The sequence below is a fragment of the Leuresthes tenuis genome, unplaced genomic scaffold, assembly GCF_036924035.1.
Source record: "Leuresthes tenuis unplaced genomic scaffold, fLeuTen1.0.hap1 SCAF_9, whole genome shotgun sequence".
In the NCBI taxonomy this organism is placed as follows: domain Eukaryota; kingdom Metazoa; phylum Chordata; class Actinopteri; order Atheriniformes; family Atherinopsidae; genus Leuresthes; species Leuresthes tenuis.
Genome location: NW_027325363.1, coordinates 35,737,698 through 35,761,252, shown reverse-complemented (window position 1 = coordinate 35,761,252; position 23,555 = coordinate 35,737,698). Strand labels below are relative to the sequence as shown.

At 41.2% G+C, this 23,555-nt stretch overlaps 1 protein-coding gene across 2 annotated transcripts; it reads right to left on the bottom strand.

Annotated features, from left to right (window-relative positions):
- Positions 1-1,671: 1,671 nt before the first annotated feature.
- Positions 1,672-21,797, bottom strand: appbp2 (amyloid beta precursor protein (cytoplasmic tail) binding protein 2). Of its 2 annotated transcripts, XR_011917167.1 has the most exons (14): positions 21,406-21,797; positions 17,607-17,695; positions 13,730-13,881; positions 12,390-12,513; positions 11,945-12,113; positions 11,761-11,850; positions 11,526-11,593; positions 11,337-11,442; positions 11,108-11,232; positions 10,584-10,669; positions 10,202-10,392; positions 5,805-5,970; positions 4,852-5,178; positions 1,672-4,449 (listed from the first exon to the last, which is right to left on the bottom strand). XR_011917167.1 is itself a non-coding variant. In XM_072393163.1 (13 exons), exons 1-13 carry the CDS (start codon positions 21,541-21,543, stop codon positions 4,916-4,918), a joined length of 1,767 nt encoding a protein of 588 aa, XP_072249264.1. In that variant the 5' UTR covers positions 21,544-21,797; the 3' UTR covers positions 1,672-4,915. The 2 variants fall into 2 exon arrangements, 1 of the variants encoding a protein (XP_072249264.1); XM_072393163.1 differs by having other exon boundaries at positions 1,672-5,178.
- Positions 21,798-23,555: the final 1,758 nt, after the last annotated feature.

Below are 23,555 nucleotides of genomic sequence, written 5' to 3'. Positions count from 1 at the left end.
TAGACAGCAATACAAATTGAGCCCGCTAAAATGTTTACGTCATGACGTCAGTCAAGTCTCAGCTCTAACCACGAAGAACAATCCTGAATCTGCGCAGTATGGAAAATAGGTCTACTGTACAGTCTATGTAATAAATTCTGGCGAAGTTTTAACATACAAACTTACGAAAAATCATGTGTTATTTAAAAAAAAAAAAAAGTTATACCTCGTAATCAGGCATTTAATACTATTCAATACCTTTTAAGGGCCTTAATTTTCACTAAGTTGATTTACTACCTTTTAATACCTCAAATGTCCTAAGTTTCTTTAAATATACTAAGTTACTGAGAGGTTTACATGAATAATTTAATAATTTTGGTTCATATATCCATCAAAGGTTTTACCTAAATATAATATAGTGAGGTGACATTCCACGTCCCAAGAGCTAGCTTCAGTAGCCGAGGATCAGACCGCCAAGGCCTCTGTCTTCGGCTGCTACCCATCTCACATGGCACTCAACCCCCTTGGCCCCTCCCACGGGTGGTGAGTCCGTCGGAAGGGGGACCCATGTCATGTGTTCGGGCTATGCCCAACCGAGCCCCATGGGCACAGGCCCGGCCACCAGGCGCTTGCTGCCGGGCCCCACCCCCGGGCCTGCCACATCCGGGCAAGGGATGACGTTGTCCAAATTTATTTTTCATCATAAGGGGTCTTTTCAGCTCTTCTTTGTCTGGTCCCTCATCTAGGATCTGTTTGCCGTGGGTGACCCTACCAGGGGCTTGAACCCCCGGGCAACATAGCTCCCAGACTCATTGGCGCACGCAAACTCCCCCACCACGATGAGGTGACAGCTCATGGAAGAGTGAGTGACAGCTCATGGAAGTGGAGGAGTTCAAGTATCTCGGGGTCTTGTTCACAAGTGAGGGACGAATGGAACGTGAGATTGACGGGCGGATTGGTGCGGCGTCTGCAGTGTTGCTCTGCACCGACCCGTCGTTGTGAAGAGGGAGCTGAGCCAGAAGGCAAAGCTCTCTATTTACTCGTCCATCTACGTTCCTACCCTCACCTATAGTCACGAGTTGTGGGTAGTGACCGAAAGAACGAGATCGCGAATACAAGCGGCCGAAATGGGTTTCCTCCGCAGGGTGTCTGGGCCTCCCTTAGAGATAGGGTGAGAGGCTCAGTTATCCGGGAGGGGCTTGGAGTAGAACCGCTGCTCCTCCAGAGAGGAGTCAGATGAGGTGGCATCTGGTTCAGATGCCCCCTGGACGCCTCCCTGGTGAGGTGTTCCGGGCACGTCCCACTGGGAGGAGACCCCTGGGGGAGACCCAGGACACGTTAGAGAGACTATGCCTGGAAACGCCTCGGGGTCCCCTGGGAAGAGTTGGAGGAAATGGCCGGGGACAGGGACGTCTGGGATTCTCTGTTAAAGCTGCTGCCCCTGCAACCCGACCCCCGGATAAGCGGCAGATGATGGATGGATGGATAATATAGTGGTATAAGCTTTAAAAAAACATTTTCCTTCACTCTTTGCATTTTATATGTACAAATATTAGAGATTAACTAGTCCTATCAAATAAATGCAGACGAGTAAAACAAATAAGACTTCCTTTCATAAAACAGTGTAGTAGTACTCATGAAAGAATGTATTATAAGCTCAAGTACAGCATAAAGACAAAGAAGAGCAATCCATAGTGGTCAATGGTAACACATTTTTAATGTTTTTGCATCTAACAGTGAAGCAGTATCAGAATAACAGAAAACATCCCATCATTGCATTTGGTGTCCATCTCATCCAAACGAGAAGCACGGCCGCTGTAGAAATCACAGCTTTACATAAACTTTATCCAGTCTTTAAGAATCCAACACTATACTACTCCCTTTCAGAGTTCATTAGATCACAATGACGACCAGGAGGTGGTCATCTACCTTCCATCAGTCAGCTGGTTTCTCTCGGTCATTGTTAATAGATTAAAAAAAAAAAAATAGAAATTGACACTTCACTTTGAGTTAGGACAGAAACTGCTTCACATGAAGATATTTTCTTAAACTTTCACATGTGGTAGAAAGAAAATCCAAAGCAGAAGACGCAGACATTGCTTGCAAGTGGCTCCAGAACAGCAGCCTCTCTAACACAGAATTCAATTCATTAAATCAGCGTGTGATCTTTGACTGAAGTCACATTCAGTGTAGGAGCATGGGGCAGGTTTTTTTTCTCCCCCATTAAATTAGCACTTGTATGCACTTTTTAGGAGCAATATATGTATTTGTCATGTCAGTTATGATCTCTTGTATTTATGAAGAACTGCTCTCTGTGACTCAGAAGAGGTGTGCCGTTCATTTGTTTCAAAGTCTAAGCATTTCGAGTGTAGAAGAGCGACCTTTTATGGAGGGCGTGGGAAGGGGCTAGGGTACCCCTCCTCAAGTACAGCCACACATGTCCCTGCCAGAAAGGGACATGTCCAGCAACAACGAAGGCAAAGCTCATTTCCCTCATTCATGTAGAAACAAAACAAATCAATGGGGTATTTATTCAAGGCATAACATGGCAATGTAGCAGATATTAATGCCTACCATTGGTTTTCAGCCTAGATTGTACTGCACAAAATCTCACCATTTATTTCCCCACTCAGTTACAGAAGTCATGCTCACCTCAGTTCATCATCACTCATGTTGCTTTTCAACCCTAAAATATCAGGTCTTACAGTAAAACTGTATCTCACTTACCTCAAATACAGACGGTACTGAGAACTGATGTCTCAGCACCTGCTGTTCTAGCCAATTTCATTTCAGTGTTAAAAGTTCTAAGATTCTGTGCTTCAGAGGAATTGAGGCTTTTGAATAAGTTAAAAAAAAAAAAACATAGATTGCTTAGTATACTGTTTTATAACTTAAAAAACAGATCAAACTCATCTGAATATACTGTACAGGATCAAAGACTCCCGTTGCTTTATATTCAGCTTTATTATCTGATAGTGTCAAACAGATAATGTATCTCTACATAAGTTTGCCAACAAATTACAGGTCGTGTTTAGTGTTTGACTGGAGAACACTGTAAGCTGAAAAAAAAAAAAGACAATTTCATATCTTGGTCTTAGTTCTGCTCTAACCAAATACAAGAGATCCTTACATGTAGTTAATGTGAAATATGTGCTTTAGTAAAAATATAGAGTGCTGACAGTAAAAAGGAAAAGAAAGACTTAAATATAGCCAATGGTAACAACCACATAGAGCTGGGAGACAGGCAATCTGTCTCACTCTAGTAACTTGAATGAATTGCTCATTTAAAAGTTCTGCAGGTAAACCAGCAGCTGTCACAGATAGGTTGTCACGGACATAAGTCAAAATTATTAGATATATTGGTCAAATTTTTAAAAACACATGCCATGGACAGTTTTGATCCTTTTTTGTCCTGTTCACCACTGGTTCATAATGACAGCACATCAACAGCGTTGTGAGCAAGAGAGTTGAGCTCTTTAGTGAAAAATCTGATGAGATTTTGGACAGCACTAAGATGGCGGCTGATGGTCCGGTTTAAAAGATAGAGAGAGAGAGAAAATAAAACTAATCACAAAACATTGTTTTATTGGGATCTCTGACAGGATGCAGTGAAGAGGAAAGACCTGATGTACAACTTAGTAGGCTTGCAAACACATACTTACAATTTTGGTCCCCATTGTAGTGCCCTTAAGGGTAGAACAATTCATTAAGCACTTAAGTATGGGTCCGTCTACAGACAGATAACTGTAAGCTGGTGTAAGGCTGGTTGTCATCAGTGGAGCATCAGTGGAGTTTACCAACTCTCTCGTTCTCACACTCTCTCTCTCCGTCTGTCTGACTCTCTCTCTCTCTCTCACACACACACACACACACACACACACACACACACAAAGCCCCATGCTAAGCAAATAAAGGCAGGCTTCTGAGCCCATGTACATGTAGCGCTTCCTCTTTGCACTCCTGTCCAGTTCCCTCGTTAACATTGTGTTGAGCTATGCATGGCTCCCTCAGTAAGAAAGCGTAAACAAAGGGCTACTGAAACACATACTTATGCATATAAATTATTGGCATTGGAATTCTGCTATGTCAGTACTAAGTTGGACCAAAACAAACAAAAAAAAAAGAATAAATTGAAAACAACCTATTAAGCCTGCATGTGTGTAACAACATACCCACAGATTTGATACATTCCTTTGTTGGTAATCTCACTCCAACAAGCATTTCAAAGCAGGAGTTCAATGACATCTTCTTAGATTCCACTTTCAATTCTTCTGAAAAAAAAAACAATCTTTCAAGTGAAACAAATGTACAATCTGCTGTATTATTCAACTGTACAAATGTCAAAAACATCCAACTGCTTCTTTCTGTGATGGAGGATCTGGGTTGATGATGCTTGTTGGATCCATATACTGTCATACACGCCCTGAAGAACATGGTTTTGTTCTGTGAGGAGTCCCATGCCATTCAGAGCTATACCAGTTCAAATACAATAAAGAAAAAAAACAAAGGCGTGTGAAACAAGAGAAGTAAAGAGGTCATGTATCATCCTAGCAGGATGTCTGAGGTTTTTCTTTGTACCCCCTTTGTCATGAGTATTTCCTCTTTCTCTTGAATAAAAAACAAAACAAAATGCAGCAGTATGCTCTGCGAGGCTGCATCTTGGTGGTGTGCGAGTCATAAGGTTTGATAGCAGTGTCTTCTCTACTTTTTAAAAAAATCCTTTCAATCACTACACGTGTGTCTGTGTGTGTACTGACAGCTACTGTGCCTACAAAGCCAACCGACCAGCCGGTGATAGCTGAATTTACTGTATTTTACTAATAAATTGTGTGCAACTGAAGCATCACATTTGGGTTAACTTTGTGTTCTCACCAGACTACAACTTGGCCTGCCTCTTTCTCTTTTCCCTCATGAAGAGAAAAGGAAAGAATAGGATTCAGCCAAGACAGGGACGGGTGGGGCCAAGGCTCTGAGCCAGTAGGAAAGCTTGGACCACCTCCTGGGTCTGCTGGGGTGTTGTGTTGACATCCTCCAGAGCGTCTGCCACAGCAAACTGCCGGTCCCTCAGTCGGTTCCAGTTGGACAGTACATTGTGGTATTCAAACACCTTCTCGTAGTTCCCCACTGAGTTGTAAAGCTTGATCAGGCCTCGGTAGTCATACTCCAGCCCGCTGTAACCCTCCCCGAACAGCTTTTTACCTACAAATATAGGGAACACTTTCATTACTATAATTATACCACAAGATTGCCTGAAATTAGGCAGTACAGACACCATGTAGCCCTTCACTGCTAATCAACTGGCTGTTTTAATACCAGATTAGATTCAGTTTAACAAACCACCAGTATATCATAAATGGAAGATTTTAGTTTAGGAATAATCTGACATTTTTTCCAGGTAGTGGCAACCAACCAGCTCCCCTTTATTCCCATGTGCATTCACTAACTGTATTAGATTTTAAACGTGGAAATTCTCTCTTGTGTATAGATCACAACTTGTTTTAACCTTTCTATTCTTTTCTAGTTTTTCATTTCTATGAGCCTCACCATCTGCTGCAATTAACACATTTGTGCACCAACTTCACATGAGATCTAGTGATGTTGAATGAGACAGACTTGTAGTTGAGAACTCTGAAATGTACACTGGGTCACTTAATAACCTGCTTCGTGATGTGAATTATCAAAGATAAACAAACATTGAAGCCCAGTAACCAAAGGATTTCCTGACCATGCCGAACCTGCTTCATGGTACCAGCTTTTGGGCCTTAATGTTAATTTACAGTAAAACACTGAAAACATACATCTACTGGTGTTTTCCTCCTACTGACCGATGGCAATGGAGCGCAGGTAGAGCCTCTCTGCATCCTCATATTGGTTCATGTCATAATTGTATAGAGATGCCAGATGACCGACAGACAGGGCCACCTCATAGTCCTCATGACCCAGTAGCTGCTCCTTGATCTGGATGGCTTTGATGTGCATCTCCTCTGCCTCCTGGTTACAGGTTCACAAAAAAAATTCAGTTTTATTTATATAGCGCTAAATTACAACAAATATCATCTCAAGGCACTTAAATAATATAGTCCAATTCAAGCCAATTGGAGTTCAGTTTATTGTAATCATAATCCAATGAAATCCAATTAATTAATTTCAAAATAATAAAAGAGGGGGGAAAAACACCATAACACCATTCATCTGTTGGAACCTGGAAACACAAGTTAATAACCACAATAATGTCACATGTACATAAAATCAATTTTGAAATTAAACAGGGGGAAAAAGAGAGCAAAGTGAGGAAAGGTGTGACAGATGAGGTCCCCCAGCAGTCTAAGCCTATAGCAGCTTAACTATGGGATGTTTCAGGATTACCTGAGCCATCCCTAACTATAAGCTTTATCGAAAAGAAAAGTTTTAAGCCTAATCTTAAAAGTGGAAAGGGTGTCTGCTTCCCGGACATTTACTGGCAGCTTATTCCACAAGAGAGGGGCCTGATAACTGAAGGCTCTACCTCCCATTCTACTTTTAGAAACTCTGGGAACAACAAGTAAACCTGCAGTTTGGGAGCGAAGTGCTCTGTTAGGAAAATATCTTACAATTAAATCTTTAAGATATGATGGAGCTCGGTCATTAAGAGCTTTATATGTGAGGAGAAGAATCTTAAATTCTATTCTGAATTTAACAGGGAGCCAATGAAGAGAAGCTAAAACTGGAGAAACATGATCTCTCCTGTTAGTTCTCATCAGAACTCTGGCTGCAGCATTTTGGATCAGCTGGAGGCTTTTCAGAGAATCTGTGGGACAGCCCAATAATAAGGAATTACAGTAGTCCAATCTTGAAGTAACAAATGCATGAACTAGTTTCTCTGCATCACCCTGAGACAGGATGTTCCTGATTTTAGCAATATTACGAAGGTGAAAGAAGGCAGTCCTAGAAACCTGTTGAGGGGCAACATTGTCCAGTGTTGTAAGCATTGAAGCTATACTCCTGTCAACAAGAGAGTCAAGTTCTACTGGAGTAAAATTTAGGTAGCTGTCCTCTGTCATATCTGCACATGGCAGAAGAGGATCCGTCGGATAGTTGAATTTAGGATTCAGGAGGTGCAGTGTGGTTTTCGTCCTGGCCGTGGAACAGTGGACCAGCTCTACACCCTCAGCAGGATCCTGGAGGGTGCATGGGAGTTCGCCCAACCAGTCTACATGTGGTTTGTGGACTTGGAGAAAGCGTTCGACCGTGTCCCTCGTGGAGTCCTGTGGGGGGTGCTCTGGGAGTATGGAATGTCAGACCCTTGATAGGGGCTGTTCGGTCTCTATATGAGATGTCAGAGTTTGGTCTGCATTGCCAGCAGTAAGTCGGAAGTGTTTCCGGTGAGGGTTGGACTCTGTCAGGGCTGCCCTTTGTCACCGATTCTGTTCATAATTTTTATGGACAGAATTTCTAGGCACGCCAGGGCGTTGAGGGGGTTTGGCGACCTCAGAATCGGGTCTCTGCTTTTTGCGGATGATGTAGTTCTGCTAGGGTCGTTGGACCGTGACCTTCAGCTCTCACTGGAGCGATTTGCAGCCGATTGTGAAGTGGCTGGGATGAGAATCAGCACCTTCAAATCTGAGACCACGGTCCTCAGCCGGAAAAGGGTGGAATGCCCTCTTCAGGTCGGGAATGAGATCCTTCCCTAAGTGGAGGAGTTCAAGTATTTTGGAGTCTTATTCACGATTGAGGGATGAATGGAACAGGAGATTGCCGGACGGATTGGTGCGTCATCCGCAGTGTTGCGGGCTCTGCACCGACCCATTGTTGTGAAGAAGGAGCTGAGCCAAAAGGCGAAGCTCTCTATTTACCAGTCCAATCTACGTTCCTACCCTCACTCATGGTCACGAATTGTGGGTAGTGACCGAAACAAAATGGGTTTCCTCCGCAGGGTGTCTGGGCTCTCCCTTAAAGATAGGGTGAGAAGCTCAGTCATCCGGGAGGGGCTCCGGTAGGGCCACTGGGAGGAGACATGTTGGAGAGACTATGTCTCTCGGCTGGCCTGGGAACGCCTCGGGGTCCCCCCGGAAGAGCTGGAGGAAGTGGCCGGGGACAGCGACGTCTGGGTTTCTCTGCTCAAGCTGCTGCCCCCTCGACCCGACCCCCAGAAAAGCGGTAGATAATGGATGGATGGATACATATTAAAGTCTACTACAATGACTTTATCTGTACTCAGCACTAACTGGGATAAAAACTCTAAGAATTCAGACAGAAACTCAGAATAAGGGCCAGGTGATTTCCACTGAGAATCGGATATTCAAAAGAGCTAAAACTAATCTTGGGTCTAGGACTGATTAGTAACCCTGATCTGAAGATAGCTGCCACTCCTCCTCCTCTGCCTGTGGTTCTAGGAACGTGAACATTTAAATAGTCAGAGGGAGTTGATTCATTAATGCTAACATGATCCTCCTGCTGCAGCCAGGTTTCTGTAAGACAAAATATATCAATATGATTTTTTGCTCCTTTTGTGTTTATTGATTTATTTAATTTGGGTGGTGTGGGAGCAGACAGTCATTATGGGTTTGGAAGTCACAGAGAAGTGTGTCAGACTACAACTCTGCATCCTGGTCTCAACCCTGGGTTGTCATGTTTTTGGATGACTAATAAATTCGTCCATATTTCTAGAAATGAGAGCTGCTCCTTCCAAAGTGGGATGGATGCCGTCTCTCCTCATCAGACCAGGTTTTCTCCAGAAAGATTGCCAATTATCTATGTAGCCCACATTGTTTGCTGGACACCATCTGGACAACCAGCTCTCTTGCCCCTGGAATACATTTGACTATGGTCGCTTGTGGGGATGGGAATCGAGAACCGGTTCTTGAAGAGGGCCGGCTCCCAGTAGTTTGATTCCGTGGAATTATTAATCCACCTATCAAATGATCCCGTTTATAGGTTCTGCTAACGTCTGAGCAGTTGCACGATGACGTCATGTGCACGCTTCGACTTTTGGCTCAGAATGTTTCCAACATGGTGTCGAGGCAGAAGCGCTCCAAAGTTTGGTTTATTTCACCAAAAAGGACAATATTAGGGCCAGTTGCAACACGTGTAGAGCTTTGATCACATCAAAGGGGGGAAATACCGCCAACATGCTGAAACATTTGACCACACAGCATGCAATTACTTTGCACGAACGTCTTTAACAACGCTGCTAAGCAATGGCGGCAACTCTCGCGGGGGAGCTTGTGGCACAGCGTCTTCCGTCTCAAAAGTCCCAGGTAAAGCAGGGCTCTCAAGTCTCATGTATTGAGCATGACAGTGACACTTTTGGGTCTTTTATCACGCACTTCCGCCACACATTGTATTTCTTTGGCATCCCTGCTGCTCGGGTTCTGCTTGAGGGCGGCTAATGGAGTTAGCTACGCTTGGTGGCTCCGCACTGGCTGAAGAGACCTGGCTCGCTATCAAGTGCTTTTCAAAGGTGCAGAGCTGAGCTTCCAGTTATTCCAAGCATAAAACATGTGGCCTTTTTTCACTGACACATCATTTCTGAAAGCAAATGCCTGTAAAAGTTTGGCTTACGGAATTCATCCTGCAAGACCAGAAGCTGAGTTTGCTGCTGAAAAGCAGTGGGTTGGACCATTCAAGTTCCCATAGATAACAACAAGTAGCAAAATATGTTTGTTATTTACTTTTTTGTACTGATGTGAAACAAACTGAAAAAGGAAAGGCGACTGATCAAGTTTCCATACCACATCATACATTTCAGCTAGAGACAGTTAACAGATATCAAAAATTCACCATCAATAAGTAGATGATGTGAACTTGCAGTTCAGTGGTTTCTGTGGAGTTGAGTATAACTGAAGTCTAATAAGCAGATTATGTTGTCAGGGCTGTTGGTAATAGGTAAAATAACCAGCTCAAGTACTATAAAACAGTAATGTGGAGGAATTGTAATAACATTAATGACAACTGAGAAAATTGCTTATTTGTTAAGCAACACTCCCCTCCCTCTTTAGTTAGCTGGTTATTACAAAAATGTGATGCTTTAATCATCGCATAATAAAAACCCCTGATAACAGTTTTCAGTCAAATAACTGAATGTACATCAAAACAGGAATTATTATAAATTAAATAAAATACTATCTGCACAATCTCTTAGTTTCATGCAGTTTTCAAAGCTTTCATAAGGATTGTCACAAATAAAACACTCATACACACGTTCACTCAAAACACAAACGTACACATACACAAATCAATTTACCTTAAATTTCCTCATTGACTGGTAAAGTCGACCAAGGTTGCCGTAGTGTTTAGCTGTCTGTACATTGAATTCCCCGAAGGCCTTCTTGGCCAGCTGCAGTGAGGAAAGGTGCAGGTCATGAGCCTCCTGCAGGAGACGTTCTTCTGTTTCTTTATTGTGGCAGTCGATGGCAATTTCCTCTAGGATAAGGGCTGACAGACAAAGATCAGGCGTTAACAAACCATGGAGGAGCAATTAACTCCTTTTAGATATGGCTTTGTCTCACGTGAATGCTTCTCCGATTGTTTTTTCTCTCCAGAAGATGGAGCTCTTTCCTGATACTCCCCACTGTGCCCTCCACACAGTGGGCAGCAGCCCTGTGAATACAACAAACTTGCCTTACCTTTGACTCTCTTAGAAGAGGCCAGCAGAAGATGGTCCTCCGGCAGAATATGAGTTATTATGTCGATGGCACGTTCTGCATGGAATCTAAAAGACAAAAACAGCATCTGACCCAACGTCTCATGTGACTCAGACTGGGTTCCATCTAATTCAGTATAAACACTTCCAAGAATTTCAAATGTCTTTCTTAAAAAAAACAACAAAAAAAAGCTCAAACAGAGCAAATGTGAATAACCGTGTCAAAAGTCAAAATGCTTCCCAATTCAGCCCCTGTGTATACAGAGGAGTTTACCAGACATTTTAAAGAGAATAAAAAAATACTTTTTCTTTTTAAATAACATATCCATCTGTAGTCCTTAACATTTTACAAATTATCTATTTAATGTGTGCAACAGCACTAGCCTGAAAGTGTGTAAATCAGTGCCAGAGTAACAGCTCAGACCCCTAAAAAGGAGCTTGTGTAAAACACAATCAGCTAAATTATCATGGAAGCCTAATGAATTCTAGAAGATTTACTGAACTCACAGAGCATTGTCAAATTTCCCAGAGCTATACTGGTGGACATACGACGAGTATGCCAGGTCTTCGTGGGCTGTGGCAACATGAATGTTTTTCCCCCCAAACACAGACTGTCTGATGTCCAGGGCTGTCTACATTATACACAATAAAAGGATTGGATCAGATGACGTCATGAAATTTAGAATACAGAAAAGCATGGGTAGACTTACGCTCTCTGCCCAAACACTGCACTTACCTGGTAAATAGCAACAGATTGGCATATGTTGTCTACATTTAATAAGTAAAATCCATAATCTAGCAGCGTATCGGAGTACTTGGGATGCTTGTGTCCAAAATGTTCTCTGTAAGACACAAAATACATGATCAAAATTCATGATAAGTCCAAGAATTACATTTAGGCTTTTTTAAGGACACAGCAGGTTACCTTGCTAGAAACACTGCATGTTTGATCAGCTGTTCTGCTTTTCTGAACTCCCTCTTCACAACACAAGCCTGCAGTGAAGACACAAACTAAACTTTACAGTCATGTCTGAATGAGTGTCCAAGCATCTAAAGCTGAAGCAATTCCCTCCTCGACTCTGATCTGTAACAGTGTGGACACATTCTCCACAGTGTAACCTACAGGCAGTCTTTAACAGTCAGAGAAATTTGAATTTTACCTTGGAGGCTTGTCGGAGAACATCAACAATTACTTTTACAGGCAACCCCGGAGTAATTTCCTTCATAGCCTCTATGCACCACCTATATGCCTGTGAGAAAAGGGAATGCAATTTGATTACTCTGCACCTTCAATCAAAAAAAAGAAGAAATAACAGCAACCACCCATTGGTTTAACATCTATACCTCATCATAGTGGCTTTTGGCAAAGAGCAAGGCACAAAGCTCGCCGTACAGCGCTGCCTTGTTGGCCTGGTGGCCATGTTTGGCTAGTTTGTCCATGTAAGACTGAGCAAGCTTGAAGGTTTCCTCCCCCAGATGATACTTGCAGTTGCCATTGCGGACATGGAGTAACCTGAGGTGACAATAGAGAGGGGAGCTTTAACAACCATCTCAATCTCGCATGTAAATGTAAAAAAGGTTTTATTAATTTAGTCCCCATTTACTGTTCCATCATTGTGAAGCTGTCATTAACCACAACGTTTTACTGTTTTCCAAAGTTCTAATGACTAGACAAATTATACTGTAAACCTACATATACAAGACCACAAAATTCAGTTTCATTGTTGTTTTAAAGGAAAGCCCATGACATGACACGGCAGAGTGAAAAATGCAGCATTCTGAAACAGACCTGACACAACATTCCACAGCCCGGAAACAGTGGAGGACCTCACTGTGGAGCGTGCACAGCTGTAGGCATGACAAAAACACTTTCTCTGCATCTCCATACCAGCCAGCATCTGACAAAAAGCCACCTAAAATAAAAAATAGAAGATTAATCCCATGTAGGAGGTCATTCTGCCTAGACAACACAAGTTACAATAAACTTCATTTAAAAAAGTCCAGTTAAATCAAAGTGGTATCATTTCTGTGAACATGTGAGGGGATGGGAATTGAGAACTGCTTTCAGATTTTCCAGAGATATGAAATTGTAGGTGTCTGAGTTTATAATATCCTTTACATGTGTTGCTGTAAAATGAAGTTACGGCAAAGAGGGAAAAAAAAAAACCAAAAATCCCCAAACCCCCCCCCCCAAAAAAACCCGACTCACAGCATGACTGCATTTTACAAAGAAAAGGTGATAAGAGCGCTACTTCTTATAACCGCACGTGATTACGTCAGCAGCAACACACAGAAACAGGTTCCTATACAGAATGGGAATCTCTATCAGGAAGATTCCCAAACTGCAACAGTTTGGTAAATATCCAGTTTCAATGTCATCAGCTCCACTGCTGGCACATTTTAATTTGACTAAGACAGCCTAACTAAAAACAATATACTCTCTGGAGATGACCTGATTGTGAAATTCTTGGCAAATGGCTTATAGAGATTGTTTTTGTCATTTATTTTTCCTTTAACGCCAGGAAAACTAAAGGAATATGCAATTATGCAATAGACTGTTGCTACAGCCTAAATTAGCTCACAGGATTCTGGCATTTCAGATAAACTCCCTCACTCGAACTACACAGGCAGGAAAAGTAATACTTGAGGAAAGTGGGAACAAATATCACAATGTTATTTAGTTTTGAAAGACTTGTCAACAAGACTCACATTTACATTAGGTTAGCTGACATAGAACATATGTAAAGAGCCTTGTGTAACAGTGAGACACTAAAAATGGAGTTTTACAAGATTGGGAGGCTAAAATGATTTCAAGAAATTCTAATCAGTTAAACATTTTGTCCATATTATTTGTAAAAAAATACAAAAAACATAAAATGTCTAAACACAAAGTATTTTCTGTTTTGGAATTTTTATTTAGCAGTTGTGCCGACACTGAAAGAGAATTGGGTCAAGAATTCATAAAGAATCTGTTTCATAAGCAACATCGATAGCAATAAAATCTCATCAACGCTCATCCTTTGAGACATGATGCATGTAGATCGTCATGAACTGGCTACCAGAGTTAATAAAAGGTGACTGTGGCTATCAGACTAAACTCAGTGTGACTGTGTGAAAACATCCATGTACCCAGCACAAAGCCGAACTGGATGGCCTTCTCTTTGACGTGGGCATCAGACTCTGCAATGTAGGAGCAACGACGGCTGAAGGAGTTTGCTAGAACTGAGGCCACTTTTACACCGTGGTCCATTAGGGCCTGGAAACAGTGATGCAGTAGATGCCTGTAGTGAGAGAGGAAGCAACAAGGGCAGTGAAAAACAGGGTGGGGAAATGCATCAAACCCTGAAATAAGAATTTCATTTAAAAAGATGTATCTTTGGCAAATAATCAGGATTCCAAGTACAAAAAGCTGTAGGCATGACAGTAACACCACAAATGTGGATGTTGCTGCAAAGAAGATTCTAAAATGTACAGTAAATAATTCTCACACACACACACACTACATAGAGACAATTACAATGGACACCCAAGGTTTATACTGCCAATCCAGAATCCAACCAAATGTGAAATCAGCTCACAGTTCTCCCTCTGGTCTGGAGCAATAAAAAAGAAAACAAATCCAAACTCATTTTAATGCAAGTGAGAAACATTCTTCATTCGTCTTTTTTACAGGTCAGTGAAGGTCCTGAGGGGTGCTTCCATCTTCTATGTTGCCTTTTAAATGGACCGAGCACAGACTCATTTTTAAAAAGGATAAATCTACATTAAAAACAGTTTTGTTGTAACTTTTATCACCGGCATCACTTTTGCAGCGATGTGAAAAGAGAAAAGCCAATCAAAACACAGCCCGGTCACATTATTTCCTTCTGTTCTGGTGAAAGGGGGGCAGCCTCAAGGCTGTGCTTCACTGTTTTGTTATCATTGGAATTCTTTCTAATAAGAATAGATAAAAGCTCAGTCACAGATCACCATTGTCCTGTCTGCCTGCAGAACAACCTCTTAAGTAAACCAATCAATGACGTAGAAAACACTTTTCCTCCGAAAAGCACTGATGGGTTCCTTACATTTATTCTTTGCTGGTATTCTCAGATGATTGCCAAAATATCTTCAAACAGATGTTGACTCATACAAAAGCTGAAGTCAATGTGTCTTAAATCAGGGTGGGAAATTCTCCTACCCAGTCACGTGACAGGGCGTGCTTGGCATCACGGTGTGTAGAGCGTTATCGCTCAGTAGTGGGGATACTCACGTTGTTATGGCCACTTTCAATAGTGTGGACGGCCCTTCAGCTTGAACACACAGCTTCATGATTACACACACAACTGTGACCAAGGGCGCTACAATGCATGTGCAGTATTTAACAACCACATGGGATAGGACAAGTTCAGTGAGGTATATCAAAGGAGGTTTCTTACAGAAACACATCGAGGTACTGGGACAGCTCATATTAGCCCATCAAGTGCACTCCAGCTGCTCCAAACATACTGCTGGTGGAAGGGAGCAACTGAAGATTAAACTGTCAAACTATAATGTACACCATTGATGAGAATGAATTAAATAATTAATTAATTGCACAGAAAACTTAAACTAAAAGATTAGATCAGTGACATGGGTCAGCCATCACTGTTTCCAGTGAGAACCCCTTTTTGGAAACTATCATTTTCCTGCCTTTGAAATAAAAGTATTTTCAGGGCTGTCAGATTAAAGCTCATTGGGAAGTAATGGGTACATCTTTTTAACAAAAAACATCTAAACCTTTCACTGCCTGCGTGTCTGCAGAGAGGAATGAAAGCAGAATAAAAAACACTGATTGCTTTGTGATGCTGTAGTGACAGGGTTTCATTCAATGTCATGATCAGTGTGTTTAGCAACCTGACATTTAAACACTTGGCTGGGTACGAGTTCACTCAGCGAACCTGGAGCTGAGTCTTTGTTGAAGCAACACGATTCAAAGAGAGGAGAGGAAAGTCAATGGGACAGCGATAAGAAACATTTTAGAAACTCATTTTGTATTTACTCGCAAAGCAAATCTGAAGCAATCCTTTGAAAAGCAGCAAGAAAGAAATGTGAATCTGACACATTTTCATAGACGTGAATAAACGTGCAGGGTCACCAGAACCAGTGGTTATAATTCAGTTCAAGTATTTGTCCTAACCAGAAGCTAAAGCTAAAAGGATAATAATAACAATAATTATAATATCAATCATGATAACTCTTCTTTAGTAATTACTTTCAGCTCAAGGAATATTAGGGATATTATATCATATCATGGGAAGGCACCATGAGTTTATTGTTGACCACCTCAGACCAGAAGTTACTGGTGAGTAAAGTCATTTTAATCTTTGCCAAGACAGATGCAATTCATTCATTCAACAACTCTTAAAGCCCCATCAAACGGGCATTTCCATTTTTTACTATTTACATCACCATAACTTATTCAGCTCTGTTAAATATCAATCAAATAAATAGAATTTAAACAAAGGGCTATTGGATTCATTGCTCTGGATGACAAGCCCGATGTGCCTGGGAATATGACTCTTGACCGTCTATTGAATAGAATAAGAATAAGAATTCCTTTATTTGTCCCACAGTGGATGAATATTCACGTTACAGCAGCAACAATAAAAATACCAAAATAGTGAAAAGAAAAAAAAAAACACATTATAAACACAATATAGAACATGTATACATACATATATATAATATATACAGTGTTTTAATTTACACCAATGCACATTTGGAAATATATCTGGTTGATATATTATTGTGCACAGATGTAGTAGACCTTCCTCTTCACACTACATATCCCAGCAGCACTGGCCGTGCTTTGCAATAAAGTTTGCCACCAACTATGAGTTGGACAGACACCGTTTTCCTTACTGCACTGAAAAGCTACAAACATGCTATTGATTTTAATCACTTTCAGTGTAGTTTACGACTGTTTTCTGGAGGCAAATGGAACTATTGGCTGGAGGCTATGTGTTGGCTGATACTTCAGATAAATGGCTCACATCAGTAGGTGCGTTTCCATCAACCTGTTTAGACGCGCATCGAGAAGTATTGCATCGGAAAATTATGATGGAAATGCCGTAATTCGAATAAAAATCCCCTGATTCGCACAAATGAAAACACGCTCGCTAGCACCTGGTTTTAGCTGATTCGAAAGGGATGGAAACAGCTGTGTTCGCATCAAGTCTGACGTAGCGCACTTTCATCCCAACTGCTTCCGATGTTTGCGGGTCACTCATAAGACAACAAACATGGCGGACAACGGAAGGTTCGTGTGGACAGAGGAAGAAGTTGTGACGTTAAGGTTAGGGTTACCCTAACTGGGCAGAGCTCCAACACCACATGCCCGATTCTTAATAAAGGTTCAAGTCCTCCCTCCATGGTGAAGCCGGGAAAACCTTTACAGGCTGGTTGTCATGCCAACCTGTGGAAAACTCGCACGAGTTAGTAGTTTTCACCAAAGTTCGTACTTTTGATGGAAACACACATGATTGGAATTTCTTTTAATGATCATTTCCCAGTGATTCGAATCACTTTTGGATGGAAACATGACTGGTATCTGTTAAATCTTGCTAGGGTCACCCCCTGAAACAATGCTTCTCACTAATGGCTTTAGAAAAGAAAAAAAAAGTGTCCAATTTACCTTGACATTGAAATTGCATTTAGATGAATGTGATGGACAGACAACCTAAAAAACAGTAACGCCATTGCTGCTGGGAGTGCAGTAGCGTTTCATTCAGGCAAATTAAAACAAATGCTCTAGTTATGAACTATAACTTCAAATTCAAGGAATGCATTCATCAAAACATACTACTACCATTAGTGTGGCTTCATGACATGCATATGACCAATGCTGGTAATGTCTGGAGACATTTTTCAATACATACAGCATTACCTCCCCCCAACAACCTGTTAAGTGGACACAGTGATGTGAACTATTTTCTAAGATAACTGGTGTGTGGATGGTGTGTGGATACACCATCCACATTACCCTTACCTTTTGTCAGAGGCACGCAGCACTTTAGCAAATACCTCCAGCTCACAGAACTCTCCCCCCAGCTGGCAGAGCCGGCCCTGCTGGTAAAGCTGAGACAACACACACATGCACAAATGGGATGAAAAGGATAAAACAGGAAAAGTCAGTAAGCTGCACAGGGTCTGATTTGTAACGACATGAGGGGAGTATCTGTCCTATTTTGGGTATGTTTCAACTGATACTTTGGAAAATACTACTATTTGTGAGTTTACCAAAAAAAAAAGCTGCCATCAAAATGCACTAAGCTAGAGTTAGGTTGGAAAGACCCACAATCTGAGCAAGATATTTGCCATTCACACAATTCTGGACAATACAAAAAGTTGGGTATAGTCGTCCTTGCAGGGTCACAGTTAACAACATGTCATATGGCCATAACAATGGATGTCAGCATGTCAAACACAGTAGTTTAAAGATTAAGATTACTTTGTTGTCATGTTACAAGTGTTACACGAAATTACTCTCTGCTTTTAACCCATCCAGGTTGACCCCTGTTGAACACACATGCACGGGTCACACACTCATGGAGACAGATGCCACACACTGGAGCAGTTCGCAGCCAATCACAGCGCCCAGGGAGCATGGGGGTACGGTGCCTTGGTCAAGGGCACCTCGGCCATGGCAAGGAGGCGGACCGACACCCCTCCAAGTGGTGCTGACCGAAGCAACTTAAATATCACTTTCCTACATGTTTAAGCTTGTTGAACAATTAGTGTCATAGTTGTGAGGGTTTAACTAAATAATGATTAAGTCATGGCATAGTTGATATTAACTACTTATTAAGTACTTCATCTGGGGACTAGATCTACAAATAGCCGCTGCCGTTTGTAAGAAGAGAAGCTGCAGCACCACAAAAAATGAGTGCTTCCACAGTTAGTTTCTCATAAAATGTCGTTTGGCCAAACTGATTCATATGACAACAACAAATACACTGCTTTGTGGTAAAACTGAGGTGAATGGAGGCAGTTTGAAATGCTAACATATAATCACAGTAAAATTAAAAGCAGGTAAACCCATGGAAAAGGAAAGCTTGAACATGATCTGTTTAATAATGACATCTGGCAGTTTTCTCTCACTATATGTCAAACTAGTGCTGCTTTGTCTGTCTGTCCATTAATGTGACCGTGTCACTTTAGAAATGTGCCAAGTTTAATGGGATACGTGTAGAAATCAAGGTCTAACCAAGTCAGACTGCCATCACCAAATGCTACAGGAAATGACAAGGAGGGTAATTCACACATAACACTCACACCTTTAGTTGCCACCAGACTGAAAGTATAAAAGGCTAAAAAGGCTGACGGCATGGCAGGAACATAGAAAATGCACATTTATCATGCTGATATACTGTAACAACTTCATATCTTGAGGATACTATGCTGTGGGCCATTTTTCATCATAATTTAACAATATGTAGGGTTTGTACCCCTCAGACTGTTTTGTAGCAACTGGTGACTTCATCTAATCTCAGCAGCAGTTCTAATTAATCACAGACTTAGGTTTATGACCAAGGACCTGCAAAAGTGATGACTTATTTTTACACCAGTCGCAGTTGTACTGTGTGTTCAGTGCTAATATGCAGATGTAGGCATAGTAAGCTAGGGTAGTAAACATGAACAACATGGGACTCGCTTAACATTCGTGTGGAATTGCCATTGTCAGCATATTACTATGCTGATGTTAGCACAACTTGTACTACTTTTGGTACACATGGTGTCAACAGCTGAAGCATTTAATCAGATCAGCTAATAAACTAACCTCTAGGATGTACCAGTGACTTTTGGGGGTCTTTGACAGCTACCGTTCATCAGCAGTCACAGAATTCACAACGACTCCTAAGGCAGAGTGAGCTTTTCCGTACGTTACTAATAATGTTCTGAAGCAGACAGATTGCAGCACTGTTAAGAAATATGTAACGTTTGAGTTGAGTGATAAGGAGCTAAATCATATTCTGTCAGAAGATGCTCCAGCTTTTTTTCGCACATCATATAAAAAATTTTAAAAATGTAACAAACTAAAACAACTAAACCATCCTTCTCAACCAGCTGCTGTTGGTGGTTATTGGTAGTTTACATGGTCCAAACAGCCCTGCTTACACACCACAGTCCAGCAGCACAGAATCAGCTAAGTGACGGCAGCACTGGTGAAAACACATGCCGTTTCACCAATGTCTACATGAAAAACAAGACTTCCTTCCTTGCACCTCAGTTGGGTTTTACCAGTGGATCACCTCTGAAACTCTACCTCTGTGCGTTCTCTCACAGAAACCTATACAAAATGAAGTTGCACCAGTTCCAGCTTGAAAGTCGTATCTTTTATTTTCACTAAATTAGCAAGGTGAGAAAAGAGATGATGCCACATCTGTTTATGCCATCAAATCCAATACAATACCACTGTCAAACTGTACTGATGACATTTCTTCATCAAAAGAAGTTGTATGTCACCCAGTTTGTTGGAACTTATCAAAACGTGCCCTAAAACTAAATACATCATATGGAAGCCAAGAATGCTGACAATTACAAAGAGGAATAGAACTTTATTTCCTTTCAGTAGTAGTCACATCACAAACTGCTATGTTCTCTAATCAAAAGCAAGTGGTTTCCCTCTGATAATCATGGAGAGGGTACTGTGTAAACTGTCCATTTTCCACACGCTTGTTCATAGTTTCTATACGTTAATGGGAGCAGAATCTAGCATTACACATATGCAGCAGAACTAGCTTTTTGTACCTGTGTAATAAAATGATACAGAGACACTGATACAGTAGGAGGGAGGAAAGTACCTATTCAGCAACTTTTTCTAACTTTTAGTTAGCATTGCCAAGTTCCAAAAATGTTGATCTTAACTGTATATTCTTGGAAGTAAATTACAGGTCATAGACAGCATTGAAGGGGTCGAAGTTTCTATACTTCTATTTCAGATGTGTGGCGATTGGTCAAGTTGCTATCAACTGCCAGGGGAATCATACCTCCATCAATGTAAGAATAAAATGTATGGATGATTTACAAACTGTGTTCCAAATTAAACCACAGCTTGACATGGGTTTCAGTCACTATTATTTAAAAAAAATACCCTGTTTCACAAAACATGCTCATTTACTTAAGAATTAAATCGTTTCAGTGAAAATTGGGCTTAGGTAAGATGTTCATATGGACGGCCTTTTCTAGGCATATGAACATCAGATAGCCTACTTTAACTGTGAGGTTAACCAATTTAAAGGCCCATGGCTTGTGTGTAGGACATCGCTGATGGCACAGATGCAGCGCGGTGTCGTCGTCTGCTTTTAATGGGACATTTTCTTACTGTCCTGGCGGCAGAACGAACGGCTTTCAAGGTTAGAAAATACAGCCATAACAATGTCTGGTCCAGCTCAGCACAGATGTGCTGCCTGCTAACCTTCGTTTCATTACAGCGAGTCATGGGAACTACTGGGAAAAACAAATCTTTAAAAACGCCTTGTGTACAGAACGATGCTAAAACTACTCTTCTGCATGTTTACCACCAGGGCCAATGTCGCGAAAGGCTTTTCATTCGAGAACGGCTCGTTAAGCAAATGAAGACATGAGTGTTAAAAAATTAAACTCAGTTTAAAATGCTCGTTCATCTATTTAGTTTTCCTGAAAGCAATTCTTCAATGGACAGAGCCACCGTTGTCATGTTGTCGATATCAAGCTAAGGTTAGCAGTAATATAGCAGCTGATCACAGAAACTCGTACCGGATGGTGGATTTCAGACACATTTGAGCCTCTATATTGGTCAAACTTACCTTGTAATAAACATCAAACTGAATATTTTCTGGGAGCGAGCGTATGTCCCTTCTTGATCGGCTATAGTTGTCAACCACAGCCGAGATAGCGGTGTTGTATAGCGTTTCTGGGATCCATTCGAGCTCCACCGCAGCCATGTTGTTTCTCCGAAAAACCCCAGCAGCTACAGCCCTCCCCAACTCTCCCCTACATTCGCTACCTTGCTGCGATTAAAACCTTTTCTCCTTGAGTCCTCATATAACATTCACTGTATGTTGGAGCTACAAACAGATGTATTGTCCACAACTTCACGATGCAATTCTAAAATAGATGTACAATGTCCATCCTTCCCCTTCATCTCAGATGATAATTCGTCAAGCCAACAGCATTTCCGTGCCCCCGTCCCGACGCACACATTTACAGACACTGACGCAGTGACGCAATTGTGCGTGGATGAAAAGATATTTTTCTACTCAAAAAACAACATTTTACGCTATGCTTTAAATAAGCAGGAGAAAAATGTGTTTTTGACATGTTTGTGACTCTGACTGCTTAACACGTTACCTCGTCCTCTAAATCTACGTTTACCTTCTAGATTTTAGATCACCTTCAGCTGCAAGGTTAAAAAAGCACAATAATGCTGTCTTAAACGGTCAAGAAACCAATCACTTTTACATAAAACTCTTTCGTTTTGATACTGAGCACATAACTGAATGTAAATGGATGAAAACAGTTAAGAAAAGAGTTAGCCATTTTAACATAAATGACTAATTGTGTCACAGTCTAATTATTCAGTTTGCATTTAAGTGAGAAGATAAACGGCTGATATAAGATGAGAGTCAGTGTTCAAATTTAAAGTTGAATTTTTGAAAAATATCGGGATATCTTGTGTGTCTGGTGCTCCTTTTGCTTAAATGACAGTAGCACTTGAGTGGCACAAACTAGCCCTGTTATCTCAGGATGATCTTACTATCATCAAAAGAGCATGTATGTGGAGAACGTTTGGCTGTTTCATTCTTCAGCGTCTCCATACATTTTCAATGGGATTGAGGTCAGGTAATTGTGGATCAAAGTCCAAGACTGACAGCGCTCTTTGTTCTTCTTCTTAAAACTTTTAGGTGTATTTGTGCTCATCGCCCAGTTACAGTAAAATCCTTGTCCACAACGATGCAAACCAGAAGGTGAAGCCTGTTTATGAGAAATTGAGTCTGACTGGTCACTGCCTCAAGCCTCTAACTTGGATTAATCAGTAAATACCTTTTTCTCTCCTTTTTTCTGCCATCCACTGTAAAATGCCGGATTATCTCAGCCCAGCCAAAGCATTTGACCTTGTTTACTCAGTGGGAAGTGGGTTAGATACTATACTCGCCCACCTAGACTACTGCTAATGACCCTTATTTGACAGGACCTTTTTTGATTGGAGTCTTGGGTTCCTTGTTTATCAAATTCTCTCTCACTGATGAAGTTGTTTTTCAGTCTCCTACTGATCAAAGTTTAATGTATTGATCCTCTGATGATGGGATTTCATTCAGACTGCTTTAACAAAGTGTTAAACACTGCCACCTTTACAAATCTTTAGTTAAGCCATAATTTGATGCAAAGGAACTTCTTTGCTGAGAGTAGTCATTTTATTTTTGACACTTTCTATTTGTTCTTGCGCCACAATTATTTTATAAAACAATGTTCTGCTTGAAACAATGGATGTAGTCAACTCACAAGCCTTTTGTGAGTTGGTCAGATTCACATGTGAGTCATCCAGATGTTGCCCTCTGCACAAACGTGTAGAAGTGATCAAAATCAAAAAGCTTCTTCAGCTTGATTGCAAATCAACAAAGAGTTGGATGAAGATTCCCTAAACATAGTTTATTTCAATATCCTCCCACTTAGAGATTTCAAAGTGATGGTACATTTTAGTGCTCTTTTGTCTCAACATTCCAGTATTCAGATTTGAAATGGAAAATTATATTTGAGACAAAGGTAAAAGTTTGGACACTTAGCTTTAATGTCATTTTCGCGCAAAACATGCAGAAACCACAGTCATATAGTCCATTAAGCACTGCTGCATGTAAGCCTCAGAAAATGCAATACCGAGATTACACTGCTATATGTCTCTCAATAGGTGCTCCCAAACCTGGGGACTTCGGACTAACCTCTAGAGGGCAACAGCTAC

What these genes read in the sequence shown, in the direction of transcription:
- appbp2 (XM_072393163.1), bottom strand. Translation starts at nt 21,543, where the DNA reads ATGGCTGCGGTGGAGCTCGAATGGATCCCAGAAACGCTATACAACACC. An exon ending in CCAAAAGCCACTATGATGAG is followed by an intron (nt 11,851 to 11,944) that starts GTATAGATGTTA and finishes CTTTTCTCACAG; the next exon opens with GCATATAGGTGGTGCATAGA. An exon ending in TTCTCCGACAAGCCTCCAAG is followed by an intron (nt 11,594 to 11,760) that starts GTAAAATTCAAA and finishes TCTTCACTGCAG; the next exon opens with GCTTGTGTTGTGAAGAGGGA.